Below are 21624 nucleotides of genomic sequence, written 5' to 3' on the forward strand. Positions count from 1 at the left end.
ATCTTAGTCGGATTCAACTGGAGTAATAGTGATCAGACAGCCTGTTACTCTTGTAATGTGAACGATATATCTCCAAACTTATAAAGTTGTATGAAACCGTCATGAATTGACAGTATCCAACCTTTTTATGTAGGAAAGGTAGAGTGTGAAAAGAGATTAGAGAGTGTAAAAAGAGATTAACCATATTATGTCTTAGAGCAAATAACGGGGAACAATGATCTTTATATAATTGTCAGTATCTTGTTACGTACGCTTACATGTGAATGACAATTTTGTGACGCGCATTATCCTAATTTTGTTTTTTTTTTCTTTTCTTAGACTGGTTTGGTCCCTCCCTAAAAAGTTCGACCATATAAGTTATGCTTTAGTTCAGGCGGGTTTTTTCATATTCAACAACACCCTCGTATTATCCCGTTCACATAACAATAATATAATTAATATTTTATAGTATACTAGGGTATATCCCGTGCCCTAGGGCACGGACACTTGTATCAATCAAATGTTACGAAATTTATTGTTATATTTTATTGAGAGAGAGATATTTTTATTAGTTATTATTTTTTTTTTCTTTTTTGTTAAATTAGTTATTATTTTATTAAGAGAGATAGATTTTAATTTCTTTTTTAACCCTTGAAATTTATTTTGTTTCTTTTCTTCTTAAATTAGTTATTTTATTTCTAAGAAGGGAAAGATTATTGGTTTTTAAATAGGCAACTTTATTTCTATGAAGGACTATATTTTAAATTTTGAGAAGGGCTCATAGACAATATTTTAAATTTTGAGAAGGGATATTGTCTAGGGTATATCCCGTGTTCTAGGGCACAGCACTTGTATCAATCAAATGTTACGAAATTTAACTGAGAAAAAGAGATTTTTATTAGTTATTATTTTTTTGTATTACTTTTTTGTTTCTTTTCTCTTAAATTAGTTATTGTTCTATTGAGAGAGAGAGAGAGATTTCAATTTCTTTTTTTAACCTTTTGAAATTTATTTTGTTATATTTTATTGTGAGATAGATATTATATTTTATTGTGAGATAGATATTTTTATTAGTTATTATTATTTTGTTTATTTTCTCTTAAATTAGATATTATTATATTGAGCGAGAGATTTTAATTTCTTTTCTTAACTCTTGAAATTTATTTTGTTTCTTTTTTTTTCTTAAATTAGTTATTTTATTTTTAAGAAGGAAATGATTCTTATTTATTAAATAGGTAACTTTATTTCTACGAAGGACTATATTTTAAAATTTGAGAAGGGCTTCTAGACAATATGCATAATTAAAAAAGGATGTTTGTCCCAGTCATCGTTTTCCCTTCTGTTTTATATAATAGATTATAATAACACGTCAAGAAAGATGCATCGACATTGATTTTTTAACCATCCCCGTTTAGGAGGGATCCATTTGGGCTCCACGGTTCCATTTTTTGTGATGTTCATGAGGTTGATTTTAGGGAAATTTTGTATCATGTTAATAATTTGAGTGAGATTATTGATCTCGTGCTGGAAACAATGGTCACATCTAACCTTCCAGATAATCCAAAGGATTGTAGTTAACTGATTTTGGGTGTTTCGGTCATTAAGGGGGGCTGAGTTTTCCCAAGAAAAGATCCAGTCCGTTACATTACTTATGTTTTCAGAGATGATGTTGAAAAAGAACCATATATTTTTCGCCAACGGACAATGTAATAGGGCATGTTCAATAGTTTCTATCTCCGCACAGTTGGGACATATAAGATTACCATCTATAAATTTACCTATCCTTTGCCTAACTGGTAGGGTTTTAGTACATATTTTCCATATAAAGGTTTGGATTCTAGGGATAGTCGGCAGCTTCCAGATGAACTTCCAATTTGGGTTGAGTAAAGGGGGGGAATGCATGCTAGTGGTCAAGTGTCTATACATGGAGTTGACCGTAAATCGACCTGATTTATTAAGAGTCCATTTCCTTTCATCTTCGCCTTCTGTATCAATGGGGATGGCTTTAATTAAGTTTTGGGTCTGAGTGTCAAATAAAGCCGTAATAACCTCTTCATTCCATTTATTATTATGAATGAGCTGAGATACTTTTGTTATGTCGGATTCATTGTTATTGTTCAGGGGGGTGTTAATTTCTGGGATCCAGCTGTCTTTCCAAATATTGATATTATTACCCTTGTGAACCTCCCAAGTTAGGAAGTCATCTATCAGATACATATGTTTTCTAATGGTATTCCAAGCCCAAGAGTGGTAGGGTTTAACGGGACCCGGATTATCAGTAAGTGGAAAATATTTATCTTTTAAGAACCGCACCCACAGCGAATTAGGCTCCGCTTTAACCCTCCACGCTAGTTTGCATAGCATAGCTATATTATCCACTTTTGGGAGGTGAATACCCAACCCTCCAAGAGCTTTGGGCATACAAATGGACTTCCATGCTTTCGTGCAAATACCTCTGGACCTACCCCACCAGAATGACTTTTGTAAAGTCATTATGCGTTTGCTTATACCTTTGGGTATGGCGAAGCATTGCATTTGGTATCGGGGTACAGCAGCAACTATTGTTGTAGCAACAATAGTGCGCCCAGCTTGAGAGAGAAAAGAGTGGTTCCAACTCTCAAGTTTATTCTGAATCTGGAGAAGGATATCCTTAAACGCCTTAGTTTTGTTGGCACCAATGAAAAGCTGCGCTCCTAGATATTTCTCAGAAGTGGAAGCATTCCGAACTTTTAATAAGCGCATAATAATTCGCTTGAATTTCGGGTGAGAGTTCTTCGAGTAGAAAATGTTAGACTTGTTATAGTTTATCATCTGTCCTGAGGATTCACAGAAGATCTTAAGAATGGACTTGAGGATATGGATATTGTCGATGGAATTTCGGCCAAAGATGATGCAGTCATCCGCAAATAAGAGGTGCTTGATAGCGAGGTCTGGGTGGTTAGAGGGGAATCCTATGAAGGATTCCGAATCTCTATCTGCCGATAACATTCTGCTTAAGCCTTCCATTGCCAAGGTAAAAAGGAAAGGCGAGAGAGGGTCCCCTTGTCTAATACCTCTGGACGGATGAAAAATTGGTCCTGGGCGACCATTAATAAGAACTGCCATAGAGGAGGTAGAGAGGCAGCAGTCAATCATTTTAATCCAGTGTTCCGAGTATCCTAATTTTCTCATTATGCTCGTAATAAAATTCCATTCTATCCTATCAAAGGCTTTAGACATGTCAAGTTTCAACCCAAAGTAGCCTGTTGATCCTTTCATTTTTTTCATCGAATGTATAATCTCCTGGCCAATGATAACGTTGTCCGAAATTTGCCTACCCGGAATATAAGCCGCTTGAAACGGAGAAATTATATCTTTGAGTGTGTTCTTGAATCTATCTGCTAGAATTTTAGTTATGATTTTATAGGTTGTATTGAGGAGACTAATAGGCCTATAATCTGCTGGGGTCTGAGGGGAAGACGTTTTAGGAATAAGACAGATATGAGTATGGTTAGCTTCATCTGGCATAGTTGCCTCAGCAAAGAACTTGTGCACGAGAGCATGAATATCTGCACTAACTGTGTCCCAATTGGCTTGAAAGAAGAAAGGAGGGTATCCATCCGGGCCCGGAGCCGCTTCTTTTTTGAGACTAGAGATGGCCTTGTTGATCTCCTCTTCTTCCGGAATAGCACACAGATAAGAGTTTTGATTGGGAGAGATTGAGGCCTGAAAGAGGTTAAGAATATCTGTAGCAATAGATGTGTTCTCCGTGGTATTAATACTCATGAGATGGGAGGTAAAAATAGAGTATATACTGGTAATCTCATCTTGCCATTCACCATTCTTATCTTTAATGGCTCTAATTTTATTTTTACGATTTCTAAAAATAGCTTGTGAGTGAAAATATTTGGTATTTTTATCTCCAACTGAAATAAAATTATTCCTAGATTTTTCTTTCCATAGACTCTCTTGCTGCCTATATAGTTGTTCTAAGTGCTCATACATTCTAGCTAGATCCTCTTTATCACTGCTTTTCTGAATGTTATCGATGGTGTAATTAATATTTCTTTCAATGTTGCCAAACACCTGTTTATTCCACTTAGTGAGGTGTCGACTCAGTTTCTTCAGCTCACCTTGAATGTTAGAAGTTGGGTTCCATTTTTCCGCTATAAAATTATGACAATCCGGATGGTTCATCCAAGTACGTAAAAATTTAAAAGGCTTAGGCTGGTTGTTTAGGTTGTTATTTTCTCCCAGCATGATAGGCAGATGGTCTGATCCCACCGCTTCTAAATGAGTTAAGCTGGCGTGTTGGTATATCGTCATCCAATTCATGTTTGCAAGAGCTCTGTCTAATCTCTCTTGGATTAGATTCTCTCCAAACTGCTTATTAGTCCACGTGAAAGGACAACCTTGGTAACCCAGATCCGCCAATTGCAATTGGTTGATGATATAGAGAATATTAGACATATGGGAGTCAGAAGGCTGTGAACCTCCCTGCTTATCTTGGATGTCTAAAATATTATTGAGATCACCTATGACTAACCAAGGCGTGTCTACATCTATCTCAAGGGCTTTAAGTTGTTTCCAAGGTTTGAGCTTGTTTTTATGGTAAGGACTTCCATAAAAGCCCGTGATCAAGTAATGGGTATTTAAAATAGAATTGGATATTTTGGCGTGGATCATGTTATTATCTGCATATAAAATAGTGGTCTTGAGGTTGTGTTTCCAGTATAGCACTAATCCACCCGCTTTTCCTATTGGTTCTACAAAATGGCTGCTATAGTACTTATGAATTTTGATGGTCTTATTAATAATGTTGGCTCTATTTTTAGTTTCGGATAGGAAGATGAAGTCCGGGTTGTGCCTCGAGATCAGAGATAGTAAGTGTTTCCTCGTGATATATTGCCCAAGCCCTCTAACGTTCCAGCTAAGAATAGTGGGGCAAGGGTCCTGTGGGTTATCCATCAAGCTTAGGACTATAAAGGCACTCCTGACTCTAGGCCCTAAACTAAAAATGAGCTGACCGCACTCCTCTAGCAATCCAACTGATTAAAAATCAGACTCAGCTAAAATAACGATACTCTATGTTTTTCGTATATAATCTAAGGTCTAATGCTAGAACTTTGACTCCTAATATTATTCTAGCGTTATTTCTGATAACTACTCTTAAGGTCTGGTGCTAGTACTATGAGTCTAAATAGAATTCTAGAGGCACTCTCTAACGACTCAAGGAGGAAACAGAGAATCAAATAACCCTAATAAAGAATTAGGGTTCTAATATAACAGAAGGATAAAAACTAATTAAAACTGAGAAATTAATACTTACTAACAGTTCATATATAATAATTAACAAAACAAAAGTATCAATTCAAGAGATAACCTGAATAATCAGGCTAAGAGTACTTCACACCAAGATGAACTCGATGAGATTAACAAAAAACTTAACAGAAACCGAAGCAAAGATATCTAACACATGAAATATTTAACAAACACAAACTAAAACACTACTAAATAAGATTAATCTCCACCAAGTAAACTAATCCTTCTCACCCTCCTCCTTATTCTCAGAAGTAAGATCAGGAGACGCCAGCATTGAATCTGCAAAGAGGTGCCTGCGCCTCTCTTCCGAACTGTCAATAGATTCCATCGGCGGTGAGAACCAGCTAGGAGGAATGGAAGAGGAGTGAATCGAGGAAGAAGACGAGTTACCAGAGTACCACCCCACTGGGTTCTCTATCAATGAACCTTCTAAACTTGCACCATAAACCTGATCCTTTCTTAAGTTCGATTTTCTTCTCACATCCTCTTCAATCTTGACCTCCATAAGTAAGTCAAGATCTTTTCTTTTGCCCCTTCCTGGAAAGATCTCGTGGGGAGGTGTGGGGTGTCCATGAATCTCATTCAGGTTAGCAGAGGGAACGACAGAAAGGGCCCAAGGATCAACAGGGTTAGGAATTGAGGGCTGGGTTTCCATAGGAGAACCAAAGACATGCAGTTGGGGCTTAACACAGGGAATGGAAGGATGTTCAACTATCCTACACTTGTGACAGATGGCTTTGGGAAACTTGTAATAACTGAAGTTAACAGGCTTACCTTTGTCTGTAAAAATGGAGTTTAGCTTGGCCAACAAGGGGGTCCTGACATCATACATGAACTGTATCCTGATGGTGGAGTTAGTGACTGTGCTAAAGTTTCTAGGCTGAACTTGGATAATGTAACCCATGCATGCAAAGATGATGTCAAGATCTTGTCTGTTTTGGATTGACGAGGGAAGCCCAGAAAAGCTACACCACATAGGCTCTAACATTAGCTGCGGGATAACTTCCCCAAGAGGAAAGTCAACCTCTTGCATCACCACCAGAAAACCTCTGATGATCCAAGGTCTCCCTTGGTGAATCTCATTAAGGGCTGTGAGGTTACGTGGTTTGATCAAGAAGTGATTAAAACCAGTGGGAGAAGGGATAATCCTACATTCTCTAAAAAATCGGCTTTGACCAGACAAATGCTTCCTTATAAATCCAATGCCGTAATCATACTTACAACAAAGTCTAGCTAGAAACCCTGAAGAAATCTCTAATAACTCCTTGTTTTCAGAGGGCTTAGGGTAGCAGATAGTTAAGTTACCCCCTTCTGCAAGACTAAGTTGAATGGACATCTTATGGGTAAGGTCGTCTAGGTTGAGGGGAGAAGGATTAGTCGACATGAAAGTGAAAGAGGAGAAGAGGAAGTCGGTGAGGACGATGGAGATTTTAGTTCTCCTGGCAGTGAATAGAGAGAGAAACAGAAAAGGACATAATAACCTTTTAAAGAAGATGATAAGCCTCTCCTTTTTGTTTCTCTCAGAGAAGCTCTTCATATTCTCTAACACGTGTAGCCCGAGTAGTTACACTCGTCTGGAAAAGAGGGAAAAAGTCTAGAGTTCTTCACCACTTGTAAAGAACAGCTAACCTTCCCTCCTCGAAATCACTAAAGCTCACCTTAGCAAAATCTACTGAAGATTTGCAGGCACGGCGCACGCGAGGGAGAATCCGGAACGTTTACTTGGTAGAGATTCTTAATAATTATTCATAGCCTAAAAACGAGAAGGTTAAGACAGATGTAGAGTAATTAGGGGGGGGAGAGTATATACCTGGATGTATTCTTGATTGTTCTCTCTTCGTTTTCCGAGCTGATAGCTGACGCTAATAGGTCTTTAATTCCTCTCGGTTATCTCACTCAAGCGAGATAAATGAAATCTATGAACTTTAAGTGTCCGGTTTATACGATTGCATGTTGGTTCACCTTCTTGTAGATCGAACTGGAGGTCTTTAATGGCGGTGCTATGTTATTAGGGTTGTATCTCAGGGAGAAAGGAGAGGGAAGACTTCGAGATTGATGACGTCAGCTCGGAGTCTCTCTCTCCTCAAAAACCCTTCCCACTAACTTTATCTTATTCCGATGTTTGAGCTTATTGGTTTAAGACTATTTTCACATTGTAGCTTTCATTTTGAATTTTAGTTAAAGTTTACTTTGTGCTTGATTTTGTGAGTTTGTAAATTGAATTGTGTTAGACTAAAATCATCTTTTTCTGACATGTTAATTAAATATTTTAGGTTAATTTTTTTCACATAATCACTTTACGTAACATATTTTATAGAACTGTACGTGTCCGGGGAAGCGTAGGTTATGTCTTTGTGTGTGCATATATATATATATATATATATATATATATATATATATATTATATATATATATATACACTAGGTATAGCCCGTGCTTACGGCACGATAAAAACAAAGTTTCAAACATAAAATGTAATTTTTAGGACACTTGAAATAACAGTTTTTTATGATCTTCATCATCCATTGAATAATATTAATAAAACAGAAAAGATGATTATGAGATCTTCGTACCTAACATTGCAGATAAGGATAGGAAATTACCATTAATATCCAAAAGGATTGAACTTCCGGTACATTAGTTGATAAGACTACACCAGCCAGAGCTAATATTATTCCATGGCCAAAAAGATTGAACTTGTGGGACATTAGTCGCTCCCTGGACAAATATTGCATGATTCCATGACCAAATTTGACAGGTCTATACCCACACCCTAACTACTATTTTCCATCCTATGACTTTGTTCTTGAGTAAGAGCGAAGAAACTCATTAGTCTTTCGATTCAGAGTCCTAAGTCTCAGGCCTTCGTTTTTTCAAGTATTTCTCTTCAATTGTTTCCTTGAGTCTTGAACAACTTCTCCATAACAACTGGTAGGTTCAGTTATCTTACTTCACTGATATAATAATTTCCTTATTCAATTGCTAAGTGTCAACTATGATCTATTTGTGCAATTCTATCATAGTTCTGCATCACCACCACCTAAGCCAGAAGAAGCAAAAACATCATATGAACACAATTTTAAACTGATATGAATATATTCCTCCAAATCGACAATGAAATTGTTAGTGATAGTATTCTTACTTGTATATAGCATCGGGATCTTTCATTGAAGTTTCACTATCGAGAGAAAAGCAGCAACACAAAATGCTCACAAGGTACTCTTTATAAATGGTATCAAAACCATTAATCAAAGCATTATGTCTTTGACTTGCAGGACAAAATCAAAGTATAAACATCAGAGAAGCTTCAACATAATTTTGTATTTGGAATAATTTCAAAAGTTACAATTCTACACATTTCTTAGTTGTTAGGTTAGATTTTCCTTGATCTTTGTAGTTTTAGACAAAAAGTTTTGAATGCATATCTGAAGAGACGAAGACTACCGACAAAAATATTTGGCCAATGAAATCCAAGCAGAATAATACACAAAATAAGGTCCATTACATTCTTTCAAATAAATTTACCTAGACCTTGAATTAGACTTGCCAAACTAACATTTTAGGGTTTTTTTTAATGAGATACATTTTAGGGTAGAAAGAAAACAAAAATTATCTTCACCAAATCAAAGAGATATGAAAATGCTTCATCACCTAGACCTTGAATTAGACTTGCCAAACTAACATTTTAGGTTTTTTTTTTAATGAGATACATTTTAGGGTTGAAAGAAAACAAAAATTATCTTCACCAAATCAAAGAGACATGAAAATGCATCATCATAATATGAAGCTACCACAACAAACTAACCAAGGAAATAGAATAAGTAGAATAAGCCAATAAAGGTGAGAAAGAAGGGCTTCTAGGTATAACCCGTGCCTCCGGCACGGACCTCTTAATGTTATTAAAATTAATGCCCATTGCTTAGCCAAAATATAATTTCTTATCAAAGAGTAAATCTTCAAAAACAAATAATAGAATACAAACGACTTAGAAATAATAATCTTTAATGTTTAATAGTAATATTAACATAACAATAATCCAACAGATGGATGATGATCCAAAGCTGTAGTCAATTAATTATGAATCACATTTCTTTTTCTCATTCTTCAAAAGCAAAGACCAACAGACATTGATCAATTGACAATGCAGAAACTACTTCCCCTACTATCAACGTCTAGGTTAGGATCAGCCTCTAGGTCCTCCATATCATCCTCAAAGTCCAATTCCGTCAAATACTCGTTGAGCCCACATGTTACAGCCGCATGTGCAATCACCTCCACTATGATGTGCATGATTTCATCGATACTCTGCATAGGTTGTTGGTCTGGTTCTTCAAATTGATTGTTCTCATCCATTAGATATGCTGGAAGGTTCTTTAGAAACCACTCATGGTTTCGGATCTCGGACATGTGTATCCTCCGTAACTGAAATAGTAAAAAGATCCGAGATTAATATCAGAACCATGGATAGTGAACTGTAAAATAAACGATAAAACTCAGTTTACATATATTCTCGCCTGCAAACCACGTACCAGAAAAAGAAAAGAAAAAAAATGGACAAATGACGGACTACAAACACAAAACAATTATTTTGAAAAGGTGTTCTTTATCTCCTAAGAGGGCTGCCAATAAAAATCGTGAGCAAATCTGGCCTATAGTTCTTCCGACCTCAAAATACCAGCAACTACACTAAAAATTAGACACTCCTAGATAAAGCAAATCACTAATCGCTGAAGGTGCCAACAAAAATCACCGAGATGAGATGGCGACACTCGGGAGTAATACCATCAGGAATTGAATACTGAACACTCAAAATTCGCTGCATGAAACAAAAGATTCGAGAGCTAAATTGACCTATATCTGTGGCAAGAACATAATTCAACTAATTCCACTGACCAGATCAACGCAGTTTTAGACGATTCATGTAATGTCTCCGAGTCAATTTTGTATCCTCTTCGATCTATTGGAGCACCATTGCCGAAAGTCAATGCACTATTGAGCCGAACAATTACCAAGTGGTAACCTTGTAAGACCAAGAAGTTGATTTATCTTGCCATCATATTCCTTCTTAAGCAATACTTCTGGAGCATATATATGCAAGGGTTCCCAAAGTTGACTTTGGATGTGAGTGCAATACTAATGACTGATACAAGCAGCCAAGTCAAGATGTAAGGCATGTCATGTGGTTCACCAATGTTTTCACAAAGACAGAGCTAACATAAGTAGTCTTGCTTACATTAAAAATTTTGTGAAACCACAGTTGCTTGTGAACCTAATACACCATCATGATAACTACTAAAAAAACAACACGTACCTTGGAGTACCCAAAGTCACATATCTTCAGCCATGGAGCTGGGATGCCATCCAATAGGGTGTTTTCTAACTTAAGATAATGATGACATACTTGCTTCATGAAGTAACAATGTAACGTAACAGAAACATGACAAATCGATTTCAGCTATGCTAAGTTGTGTAATTTATGAATTACCAGTATATGATATGTTTCCATTGTTACTGTCGCAGCTTTAGGACGACGACGTCTTGAACCTGGTATAGAGAGAAAAACCCATTTTATAGAGAGAAAAACCCACCATTTGTATTTGGAAGCTTAGCTTTAGAATAATGTGTCAACCCTCATTCTTATAAAACTCAAGCTGAACAAATCAATGGAGAGGTTGTCCTATTTTGCAGCGACTTTATTAACCTTTGGTTCCATAAACACATTAAATCGCCTGTAATACACAGAGATGGAAAAATCAATGTTCGTTCCCCACGAAAAACCTCATAACAAATGGAATCAATGAAGGGGCGTGGAATGAAAGCTGAACTAATTGAGGCCATATCATCACAGACCATTACTTACATAATTTAACTAAAAGTCACTCACATATATCAATTAAATGTAAAAAAACGATATGACTATAACTTTGTTAGATAGATATTGGAGACCGAATAATATGCATGGCACTTTACCCAAAACCTCATATAACGAAACAATCTAATCATATTGTTGAAGTTCTAGGCGAGAAGGGTAGCCCCGTTTTCATTGTATTTCAGTTAAGAGATGTCATCCGACCATGTGATTAGTTTTTTGAAGGAGACATCATCTATGAAGCAATAAGTGATTAAATTCACATTCTTCAAGTTTCTTTTTATTAAGTCGATGAGTCGTTCAAATTATTTCTTGAGAAATCATAATCAAATTTAAATCAGGAACTAATAGGCAAGAAAATCAAAGTAAATACAAGAAAAGCTAGGAAAGTGGAATTGTAACCTTCAATTAGGGTTTTCTTACCTAACTAAGTCGATGAGTCCCTGAAATCATTTCTTCAAACAACCAAAGCAATCAGAATTTATACAAAAAATGCTAATAAAATGAAACTGTAACCCTTCATTGGAGTTTTCTTACCTGATTAAGTCGATGGATCCTTCAAATTATTTCCTGAAAACCATAAATCAAATTTGAATCAGGGATCAATAAGAAAGAGAATCAAAAGTAAATATAAGAAAAGCTAGGGAAATAAAACTATAACCTTTGATTAGGGTTTTTTACCTGTTCAGATCAATTTTCACATTACAAATCTGGACGCAGGGGAGTAGTTTCTCTCCCTCTCGAAATTCGTTTTATAAAACTTAAACGCTATGCAAGGGGGTTACATAGTGAGAAGTCGGAGGATTGAAAATACTCCAAAATCTATCCGAACGGAAAAAAAACTGACCAGATGAGGGAGAAGTACGTTGCAAATCATAAATTGCTTACCTATTGATTAGTAATTTCAGTTACAAACTTGCTCCATTGTTTAGAGAGAGATAGAGACAGGAAGGGAAGAAGTAGGTTGGAGTGAAACTAAAACCGCAAAACCTTACTATCAAGGTATTAATGGTGGGATTAATGGTGGGACCGGACACCCATACATTTCAGCAGATGATGAAGCGGGTGAAAGGTTTTTCTTCTCTGAGGGCCCAGATTACAGATTAAGAGTCTCGTTTACTTTCTTGCATTTGATGGGTGACCATTATTTATTTTTCTTGGGTAGGTAACAAATTTGAAGGCCAAGATTTGAGATCAAATTGAACGAATGGCCGGATTTGTCTTTCAGCTTGTCCCAGTCAGCATAAAACATTGTGTTTTGTTATATAGACTAGGTATAACCCGTGCCTTCGGCACGAGTGAACTCATTGAATACGATTAAAATGCTAAGTCATCAAGTTCATGTTAATAAATTCAATACAATGTTATTTGCAATTTATACATACATAATCATTACATAGCGTCACAATCCAACACATGTCTACAAATCTTACAAAGTTGGCAGAAGAGGTATCTGTTTTTCTTTTTTCTTTTCGCTTTTGCTTCTCGTATTTGATATGCGGCTTATTTTTACTATGTATGATCATTTTTATGGTCTTCACAGGGTAAGCTAGATCCAGTGGTAGGGCGGCAACCACAAGTAGAACGTGTAACTCAAATTTTGGGTAGGCGAACAAAGAAAGTCCCTGTGTCATTGGAGAACCTGGTGTTAGGAAAACTGAATGCAAAAGGACTTGCTCAACGAAGTGCATCTGATGATGTACATGAAACACTTGAGAGAAAGAAGCTAACAAGATCTGTTGAGATATATCACTATTATCAAACAATAGATGTCAGTCGAAGATATGTTACATAAAATTAATAACGCTAACATGAATCGTGATATTATAGTCATACCTTAACCTTCTATAATATGACATGATCTAAGTTTTATTTACATGTGTGTTTATAATTTATAGATTTGTCCATAACATTAATGAGGTGGTACATGATAGAAATCTCTTAAGTAGATACTATTATGGTTAACTGTGGTCTGTGTGTACCTTATGTGTACAAGTTGCACGTAAAGAAACAAACATATGACGGATGCATCTGATGATCTACGCATCTTTACAGAGTCGTAGCAATTCATCCATATCGAACAGTAGGTCGTGTGTCAGTGTTATCCTAAATTGCAGGTTACAGATTTTGGTGGTCGAAACTCTATGACTCTATGCCACAATACCAGTATCACACACAATTACCAAAACACAAACCTAAAATAAAAGTTCAATAAAGAAAGTAACAGAATTGCCCACATGTGATTGTTGAGCGTGAACCCAAGCAACATGCATTTAGGCCTCTAAATCAATAGGTACATTAATCTGACCAGCAAAAACGTAATTTGATTTTGCAGCTATATTAGTGAGGAGATCGTTTGCCTGCCACGAAACCCCAAGATTAGCTCCAGCGGAACTCAGGTAAATGACGAAGCTACAAATCTTGATGAGAATATAACAAAATCAAGTAATTCATTACATAACGTCACACTTCAATAAATAAATTTCCACTCTAATCTTCGTTTTTTAATCATAACCTTGATCTTTGATCTTCTTTACCCTCTAAAAACTTTGATATTTGATCTTTTGATTACGACATTTTTGCAAAAGAACGGAGTGACAACTATTTATGTACATTATATATGTATACATTAACATCGAGTCTTTCAAGAGTTGCATCATAAGGCATTGAAACATCAGTTCCAGGAATTCTTTATACTCCTCTCTCAAAATATGCAAAGGTTCCCTCTATGACAGACACTGTTAAAAAAAACCATACTTCTGTCACCTTGATAAAACTTAATTTCTAATTAGTGTTCAGATGAAGGGATGAAGACAACCAGATCTTTGCTCAATCAGTTTTTCTAACAGAAGACAAAGGCTGATTTTTACGTCAACATTATTCCTCCTTAGCAAGATCTCGGCGGCCTAATATGTATTTTCAAAATAAATATACTTAAGTTGATTTAAAATTTTTTAGGGAAAAAGAAAGAAAAGATGAAATTGTCAAGCCTTCAATCGTAGACACAATGCATTTGAATCTAAAGTTGGTTTAGAGGTTGAAGAGTATAATAAAAACACTTGGCTAGTGCTCCTTTTCGTTCAAAAATTGCATCTGATATGGCTGAAGCAAAAAATAGAAAACCTAACCTGGAGGGAAAAGCCAACCATCCTCGAGAAAGCTGTAATAGTGACATCCTTCCATTCTCATTCAATCTATCAACTGTATAAAGAACGGAAATATAACCAACCAAGTAGCTCACACCTACAACTGGAACTTATTATCATACTTGGATCTGAGTAAGGGAAGACTTGTTAGAAAAATAGTTGTTTCATTAATAAGTGTATTGTATCCAAAAGGTTACAAAATAATAAGGAAGCAAAAGTAGGTGCTGAAGACTCATCTCGCTAAAGTAGTAAGCAAATTATAAAGACATCGCAGGTAGCCATGTTAATCACAAGTTAAAGGAGGGGATAGACTTATTGTGGAACTTCGACGATAATTTCAATCACTTTATCGATATTTTCCAATCGAAAAGGGAAGAATACGCCCTATCATTTAATATAAAAAAAAAAAAAAGAACTATTTTTTCATTGATTTCAAATGCAACAAAAAGGAGGATATCTTTGACCTTGATTTCCATTTACTTCAAGAGAAAAGTGTAAAGGGTGATATTCTCTGAAACAAAGAGAATGCAATGAAGAGTACCATTAAGCATATACAAAAGAAACACTGATGAAATTTGTAGGAATGAAGTTGTTTTTTATTCCTAAATTCATGGTGAAAAGGAAAAGCACCTGTAAACGGACAATAGGTATTGTTGGTATTCCTAAGTCGAGCAACTTGTGATCCAATATCCTGAATTCATGGTGAATTGTTTACAACCAAATGAATCAAAAATCTGTAAACCAAGAAAGAGGATAATGAAAGGGTCCCTAATGAAATTAAGAAAGTGAACTTACCTCCTTGTCGACTGAAAATGGAATTGATGAGAAATGGTCTGCATTCATAAAAGTGAATTCTATATCACAACTAATGCTCCTTTGGATGACCAAATACCTTTCCATATCCAACAAAGAGAAAGACGGAGAACATAAATCATAATGTGTTCCAACAAAAGCATTCTGGTGTTATTCTAAAAGAAGTTGCACACATCAAAAAATGGTGTGAACCTCAAGAAGTATATTAAATAATGTACATACGTTATCATTTGCTTTTCCTTTGTAGTCCTTAAGAACCTCAAGAAATATTTAAAATGCTAATCTTAAAACTTACCAACAACTCCTGGTATGCAGCATAATATTGGGGGTGTCTTGCTCTTGCTCCTCCAAAAGCTTCTTGCCAGGTAACTATGAGAATAAAAAATTTCTCCTTCACACGAAAATCAGGCTGCAGGTGAGGAGAAAATAAGATCATGAAACAATCTCACTAACCAAGGAACAAGACATAAAGAGAAACATGAACAGGAATTAGCTTAGACCTTCTTTTTTACCATCTTCACCAACTAACGAAGAATGTGTTTCTCTGCAACATGCATATGAACAATGTCCCCGCAATTTTTCACAACTGTCCCCAACAGCTACCATGTGCCAAAGAGAATACATTAATGAGATTAGCCCTCAGTACTAAATTTGAAGTTATTGATAGACATGGTGGAATTTGAAGTTATGTGTGAATATTAATCTTGTCATTTTCTCGTTTAAAAAACAAATGAGCCAAAAATCAGTAAACCAAGAAGGAAGAAAATGAACTTATCTCTTGTCCACTGAAGATGGAGCTGATTCAAGGATGAATTTTAAACAACAATTGTAGTAAAAAAACAGGAAACATGAATGAAGAAAATGTACTCACCCCTTGACTTCATGATTTGAGGAACCAGCGATTTTGCAATACTGTAACGATCCGAACTCACAAAATTATTCCGTGTAATTGAAGGAGAAGAGGAATCAAGTAGAAGAAGAAGGAAAACGCAAAGGATTTAATTTTACCGTAACTGATGGTGATAGTAGGGATTTCAAGAATTAATTAGGGAAGGAGATAACGACCTAATTAAAGAAAATACTATTAATTTGGGGTGGGGTGGGGGATGACGTTTTGTTACACAGTTTTATTTAGTGGGTGATTAAGTTTGTAAAAATTAGAGTGGGTAATAAATCAAATGGTGTGGATCTTATAAAAAAATCAACGAACGATCGGATTTGTCTCTCGACTTGTCCTAGTCAGCACAAAACATTGTGTTTTGTTATATAGATTATAATAACACGTCAAGTGTAGTAATAACATATTGCATGAATATACTATCAACAAAAAAAAAAATCTGTGAAAACGACTTACATTATGTATAGTTTCTTGTTTAAATTTGCAATTTGTTGTCCCCTAGAGTACTATTGATTGCATTCAATTTATAAGTCTTCACATTCACACATTTGCTCATTAATATATGGACTGATGTGGATTAATAATACCCATTAGAAGTCTTCAAGTACTATAGTTTCTTGTTACACCATAAAGGGGTTAGCTTCTCAGTTTCTCCTTCTCTGGTTTTGTTGTTGATGATGTGAGTGCAGTTAGTTTGGTATTGTGTTAGGCTTGAGGTCCTGTAGTTAGAAATGGTCTTTCTGGACCTGGGTTTTTCCGAAACACCCAGAGAAGAAGGGAAAACAATAGCTCAATTGAAAGAGTTAATTAAAAAGGACGCAAAAGCATTGCAATACATCCAACAAGGGGTTAGTAAATCGATCTTTCATAGAATTATGGGTGCAACTAAAGCTAAAATTGCATGGGATATTTTGAAAAAGGAATTTAAAGGTTCCAAAAAGTTATTGTTATTAAGCTTCAATCATTGTGGAAAAAATTTGATAATTTGGAAATGAAAGAGAGTGAAAATATTCAACTTTTTTCATCTCGTGTTACTGAACTTATTAACAAAATTAGAAGTCTTAGAGATACTATCGAAGACAAAAAAATCGTGCAAAAAATTCTTCGAAGTTTACCGCAAAAATTCGATCATGTTGTAGCCGCAATTGAAGAATCTAAAGATTTATCTTCTCTCTCTTTTTATGAACTAATTAGTTCTCTTGAAGCTCATGAAAGTAGAATCAATAGATATCAAAGTAATCCGGTGGAGCAAGCATTTCAATCAAAGATTAATATTTCAAAATAACAAAAAAAAGGAAGTAAGTTTTTTCAAAAAAGAAATTATTTTGAAAAGCATCAAGAAGAACAAGGTTCTTTCCAATCTCAAGGAAAAGAACACAATCGAGGGAAGTTCGTCAATACAAAAAATTCTCAAGGAAATTCTGCTCCTTATTGTTTCTGTTGCAAAAAAGTTGGTCATGAATCTAAGGAATGTCGGTTTAAATGCACCAAATGCAAAATTCCCAATCATTCTCAAAGAGATTGTTGGTTTCAAAAAGGAAAAAGTGAAGCTAATTTTACAGAAGAAAAACAAGAAGCACAGTTATTTTCTTGCATGAATGTTGAAACACCCCCATCGGATATTTAGTATTTGGACAGCGGATGCAGCCATCATATGACTGGAAATAGAGAATTATTTGTAGAACTTGAAAAAAATGTTTCTACTCAAGTAAAGCTTGGTGATGGAAAATTAAAACCTGCCGGAGGAAAAGGTGTGATTGCAGTAGCTACAAATAAAGGTGATAAATTTATTCATGATGTTCTTTATGTTCCCGGTATAACACAAAATCTCTTAAGCGTTGGGTAACTCATGAGGAAAAATTACTCTCTCTATTTTGACAATGGAGAATGTGAGATTGTTGATAAAAGAACAAATCTTATTGTGGCCACTGTCCAAATGACCTCAAATAATGTTTTCTATCTTATTATGCCAAAATGTGAGAATGTTTCATTCAAAAGTGAAGTTGATATGGCTCATATTTGGCATTTGAGATATGGTCATTTGAATTATAAAGGGTTGAAATAATTAAAAGAGAAATATATGGTGGTTGGTCTTCCTTACATCTCAAAAAATGATGAAATTTGTGAAGGGTGTATTTACGGAAAAATGCATAGGCTTCCTTTTCCAAAAGTCTCTTCAAGAGCCTGTGCACCACTTGAATTGGTACATGCCGATATTTTTGGACCAACTAAAACACCTTCACTTAGTAATAAGAGATATTTTCTCTTATTTGTTGATGATTATACAAGAAAGATGTGGATTTATTTTCTTGAGCAAAAATCATAAGCATTTGGTTTTTTTCTAGAATTTTTTGCTCTTGTAGAAAGACAAAGTGTCCAAAGATTGAAGACTCTCAGAACTGACCGAGGTGGAGAATTCATTTATAAACCCTTCATGGATTATTACAAAGAAAAAGGAATTAAAAGGGAGCTCACAGTTCGTTATAGTCCACAACAAAATGGTGTGGCCGAAAGGAAGAATCGGACAATTGCAGAAATGGCTCGAAGCATGTTGAAGGGGAGAGGGCTTCCAAATAATCTATGGGCTGAGGCAGTAAATACATCGGTATTCTTATTAAATCGGTCTCCGACAAAAGCAGTTCAAAATATTACTCCATATGAAGCTTGGCATGGGAAAAAACCTCAAGTAGATTTTTTCAAAATTTTTGGTTGTCTGGCATATTCTCACATTCCTTTGAGAAAAGAAAAATTTGATGAGAAGGGTGAGAAATTCATCTTCATTGGTTATAGTAATGAATCCAAAGGTTATCGTCTTCTTGATCCCATCTCTAATAAATTGGTAATTTCTCGAGATGTTATTTTTGATGAGATGAAATCTTGGGAATGGGGAAGTTCTTCTCAAATTGAAAATAAATATGATTTTTTCCAAATTAATGAAAGTCAAGAAGATCAGAGTTCTCCTTCATCAAATTTATCTGAGATGCCTCAAATTTCTGAAAATAGAGGAGTTGAAAGTTCTCCAAATTTTGATGAGGATTCTTCGGATTCCGAATCACCTCCAAGAAAGACACGTTCTCTAAATGATATCTACGAATCATGTGGGTTTTCTTCCTTCACTTATGAACCACAAAATTTCAAAGAGGCAGAAAAAGAAGAAGTATGGAGAAATGCCATGAATGAAGAATTGACAACTATAGAAAAAAAAATCAAACTTGGGAACTTGTAGATCCTCCAAAAGAAAAAAATGTTGTTGGATTAAAATAGATCTACAAGACCAAATTTGATGAAGATGGATCAATTAAAAAACATAAGGCTCGCCTAATTGCAAAGGGTTATTCTCAACAACCCGGTATTGACTTTAATGAAACATTTGCTCCGGTAGTAAGAATGGAGACAATCAGAATTGTTCTTGCAAGCCGCTAAAATGATATTACAAGTTTTTCGACTTGATGTTAAATCAACATTTTTAAATGGAGAATTGGAAGAAGAAGTTTATGTTGAGCAGTCGGAAGGATACAAAATAAAAGGAGAAGAAAATAAATTATACAGACTAAAGAAAGCCTTATATGGCTTAAAACAAGCCCCCCGAGCATGGAATAGTAAAATTGACAGATATTTTCAGCAAAATAATTTTCACAGAAGAAAAGTGAACCATCTTTATATGTGAAGAAAGAAAGAAATAATTTTCTAATTGTTTGTTTATATATAGATGATCTAATTTTTACAGGCACAAATCTAAGGATGGTTGAAGAATTTAAGAAATCCATGATGAAGGAATATGAGATGACAGACTTGGGTCTCATGAAATACTTTCTCGGAATTCAAGTTCGTCAATCAAAAGGAGAAATCCTTATTTCCCAAGAGAAATATGTTGAAGACCTATTAAAAAGATTTCAAATGTCAAATTGCAAGCCTGTTGCTACACCTATTGGTGTAAATGAAAAATTGCAATTAAATCACGGAGCCCCTAAGGTCGATCCTAAAATTTATCGAAGTCTGGTTGGGTCTCTTATTTATCTAACAAATACAAGGCCAGATATTGTTTAGCCCGTCAGTCTCATCTCTAGATTCATGAGTGAGCCGAGTAAAATTCACTTTGCCGCTGCCAAGCGTATTTTACGGTACATTCAAGGAACAAAAAACCATGGAATAAAATAGGGTTATTTCCCTAATGGCCCCCAACTTTGTGACCAGCTTCCCGCCTGGCCCCCTACTTTACGAAAAATACCCATATGGCCCCCTACTTTACGAAAAATACCCATATGGCCCCCTGCCGTTATAACACAGTTACTCTCTCTCTCTTCACTTTCTTTTCTCTCTCCTGCAGCATGTTTTCTCTCTCTGCCACCTCGTTAAAACAAGCCACATCATCGTCTTCACCGACAGGGTCGCCGGCCGGCCAAATTCCGGCCGGCGACTTTCAAAAAAAAAATTTCTCTCTCTCTCTCTAAAAATAAAATTTTTTTTGTTTGATTCTCTCCTCTCTCTCTCTAAACTCCGGCGAAGGGAAACCCCCTTCGCCGGAGTTTAGAGAGAGAGGAGAGAATCTAAACAGATCTGTTCAAGGTCGATTTCGACCTACTCCGGCGAAGGGAAACCCCCTTCGCCGGAGTTTAGAGAGAGGAGAGAATCTCAACAAAATTTTTTTTTTTTTAGAGAGAGAGAAGAGAGAGAAAAAAAAAGTTTGAAGGTCGCCGGCCGGAATTTGGCCGCCCGGCGACCCTGTCGGGGAAGACGATGATGTGACTTGTTTTAACGAGGTGGCAGAGAGAGAAAACATGCTGGAGGAGAGAGAAAAGAAAGTGAAGAGAGAGAGAGTAACGGTGTTATAACGGAAGGGGGTCATATGGGTGTTTTTCGTAAAGTAGGGGGCCAGGCGGGAAGCTGGTCACAAAGTTGGAGGCCATTAGGAAAATAACCCAATAAAATATGTGACTGAAGATGAAAACAAATTAGTTGGTTTTACTGACAGTGATTGGGGTGGTTCTCTTGATGATAGGAAAAGTACGTCCGGATATGTTTTTAAGTTGGGATCTAAAGTTATTGCTTGGGCATCAAAAAAACAAAAGACTATTGCTTTATCATCCGCGGAGGCTGAGTATATTGCCGCTACCGATGCATCATGTGAAGTCGTTTGGATAAGGAGAGTTCTAGAAGATTTATTTCAAAAGGAACAAGGTCCGACAACTATCTATTGCGATAATATGGTCGCAATAGCAATGACGAAAAATCCAGTTTTTCACAACCGCACAAGGCATATTGAACTTCGTCATCATTTCATTCTCAATTTGGTACAACAAGAAGAAATTCAACTTCAATTTGTCAACACCAATGAGCAATGGGCCGACATCTTCACAAAAGCTATTACAACGGAAAAATTTCTCAAGTTCAAGAACTACATGCAAATTACGAATTAAGAAGGGGTGTTAAAAAAATGTAATTTGTAATTTCTAAGTGTGTTAGGAAAATCTAGAGGGGAGTAAATGAGTTGTGGTGGTATTCAAGATAGATGGGTCTAGAGAAGTTTGACTAGAGATAAGTTTAGACTAGAGATAAGTTTAGACTATGACTTGTAAGTTCCAATGTGGAAGTCTCTAGGCTTTGCTAGATGAGCTAAA

At 35.8% G+C, this 21624-nt stretch overlaps 1 protein-coding gene and 1 long non-coding RNA gene across 18 annotated transcripts; both read right to left on the bottom strand.

Moving 5' to 3' along the window:
• Nucleotides 1-9265: 9265 nt before the first annotated feature.
• Nucleotides 9266-12267, bottom strand: LOC147565369 (uncharacterized). 4 transcript variants are annotated; one of them, XR_015230189.1, is made up of 8 exons: nt 12038-12119; nt 11831-11917; nt 11687-11719; nt 11573-11604; nt 10910-11009; nt 10766-10824; nt 10174-10300; nt 9266-9702 (listed from the first exon to the last, which is right to left on the bottom strand). It is a non-coding gene; the product is annotated as an uncharacterized LOC147565369 (long non-coding RNA). The 4 variants fall into 4 exon arrangements; XR_015230187.1 differs by lacking the exon at nt 12038-12119 and having other exon boundaries at nt 11831-11977; XR_015230188.1 differs by lacking the exons at nt 10174-10300; nt 12038-12119 and having other exon boundaries at nt 11831-11977.
• A 196-nt stretch (nt 12268-12463) lies between these two features.
• Nucleotides 12464-16272, bottom strand: LOC147565370 (TOM1-like protein 9). 14 transcript variants are annotated; one of them, XR_015230184.1, is made up of 9 exons: nt 15980-16199; nt 15609-15707; nt 15404-15517; nt 15091-15187; nt 14926-14986; nt 14760-14806; nt 14278-14350; nt 13387-13509; nt 12656-12774 (listed from the first exon to the last, which is right to left on the bottom strand). XR_015230184.1 is itself a non-coding variant. In XM_086651847.1 (7 exons), the coding sequence occupies exons 3-7, from the start codon at nt 15424-15426 to the stop codon at nt 12699-12701; spliced, it is 330 nt and encodes a 109-aa protein (XP_086507973.1). In that variant the 5' UTR covers nt 15427-15517; nt 15609-15707; nt 15980-16199; the 3' UTR covers nt 12464-12698. The 14 variants fall into 14 exon arrangements, 8 of the variants coding, with proteins under 8 accessions (XP_086507973.1, XP_086507971.1, XP_086507975.1 ...); XR_015230181.1 differs by having other exon boundaries at nt 15091-15128; nt 15980-16123; XR_015230186.1 differs by lacking the exon at nt 13387-13509 and having other exon boundaries at nt 12606-12774; nt 14278-14423.
• Nucleotides 16273-21624: the final 5352 nt, after the last annotated feature.

Source organism: Eschscholzia californica, unplaced genomic scaffold, assembly GCF_041429995.1.
Source record: "Eschscholzia californica isolate CP2 unplaced genomic scaffold, dmEscCali1.0.p SCAF_1, whole genome shotgun sequence".
Classification (NCBI taxonomy): domain Eukaryota; kingdom Viridiplantae; phylum Streptophyta; class Magnoliopsida; order Ranunculales; family Papaveraceae; genus Eschscholzia; species Eschscholzia californica.

Bases quoted from the DNA above. Each gene is read 5' to 3' on its own strand.
- LOC147565370 (XM_086651845.1), bottom strand. From the start codon at position 15,426: ATGCTGCATACCAGGAGTTGTTG. The intron at 15,188-15,403 runs GTAAGTTTTAAG...GGATATGGAAAG, and splicing joins CTGCATACCAGGAGTTGTTG to GTATTTGGTCATCCAAAGGA. The intron at 14,987-15,090 runs GTAAGTTCACTT...CCATGAATTCAG, and splicing joins CATTTTCAGTCGACAAGGAG to GATATTGGATCACAAGTTGC.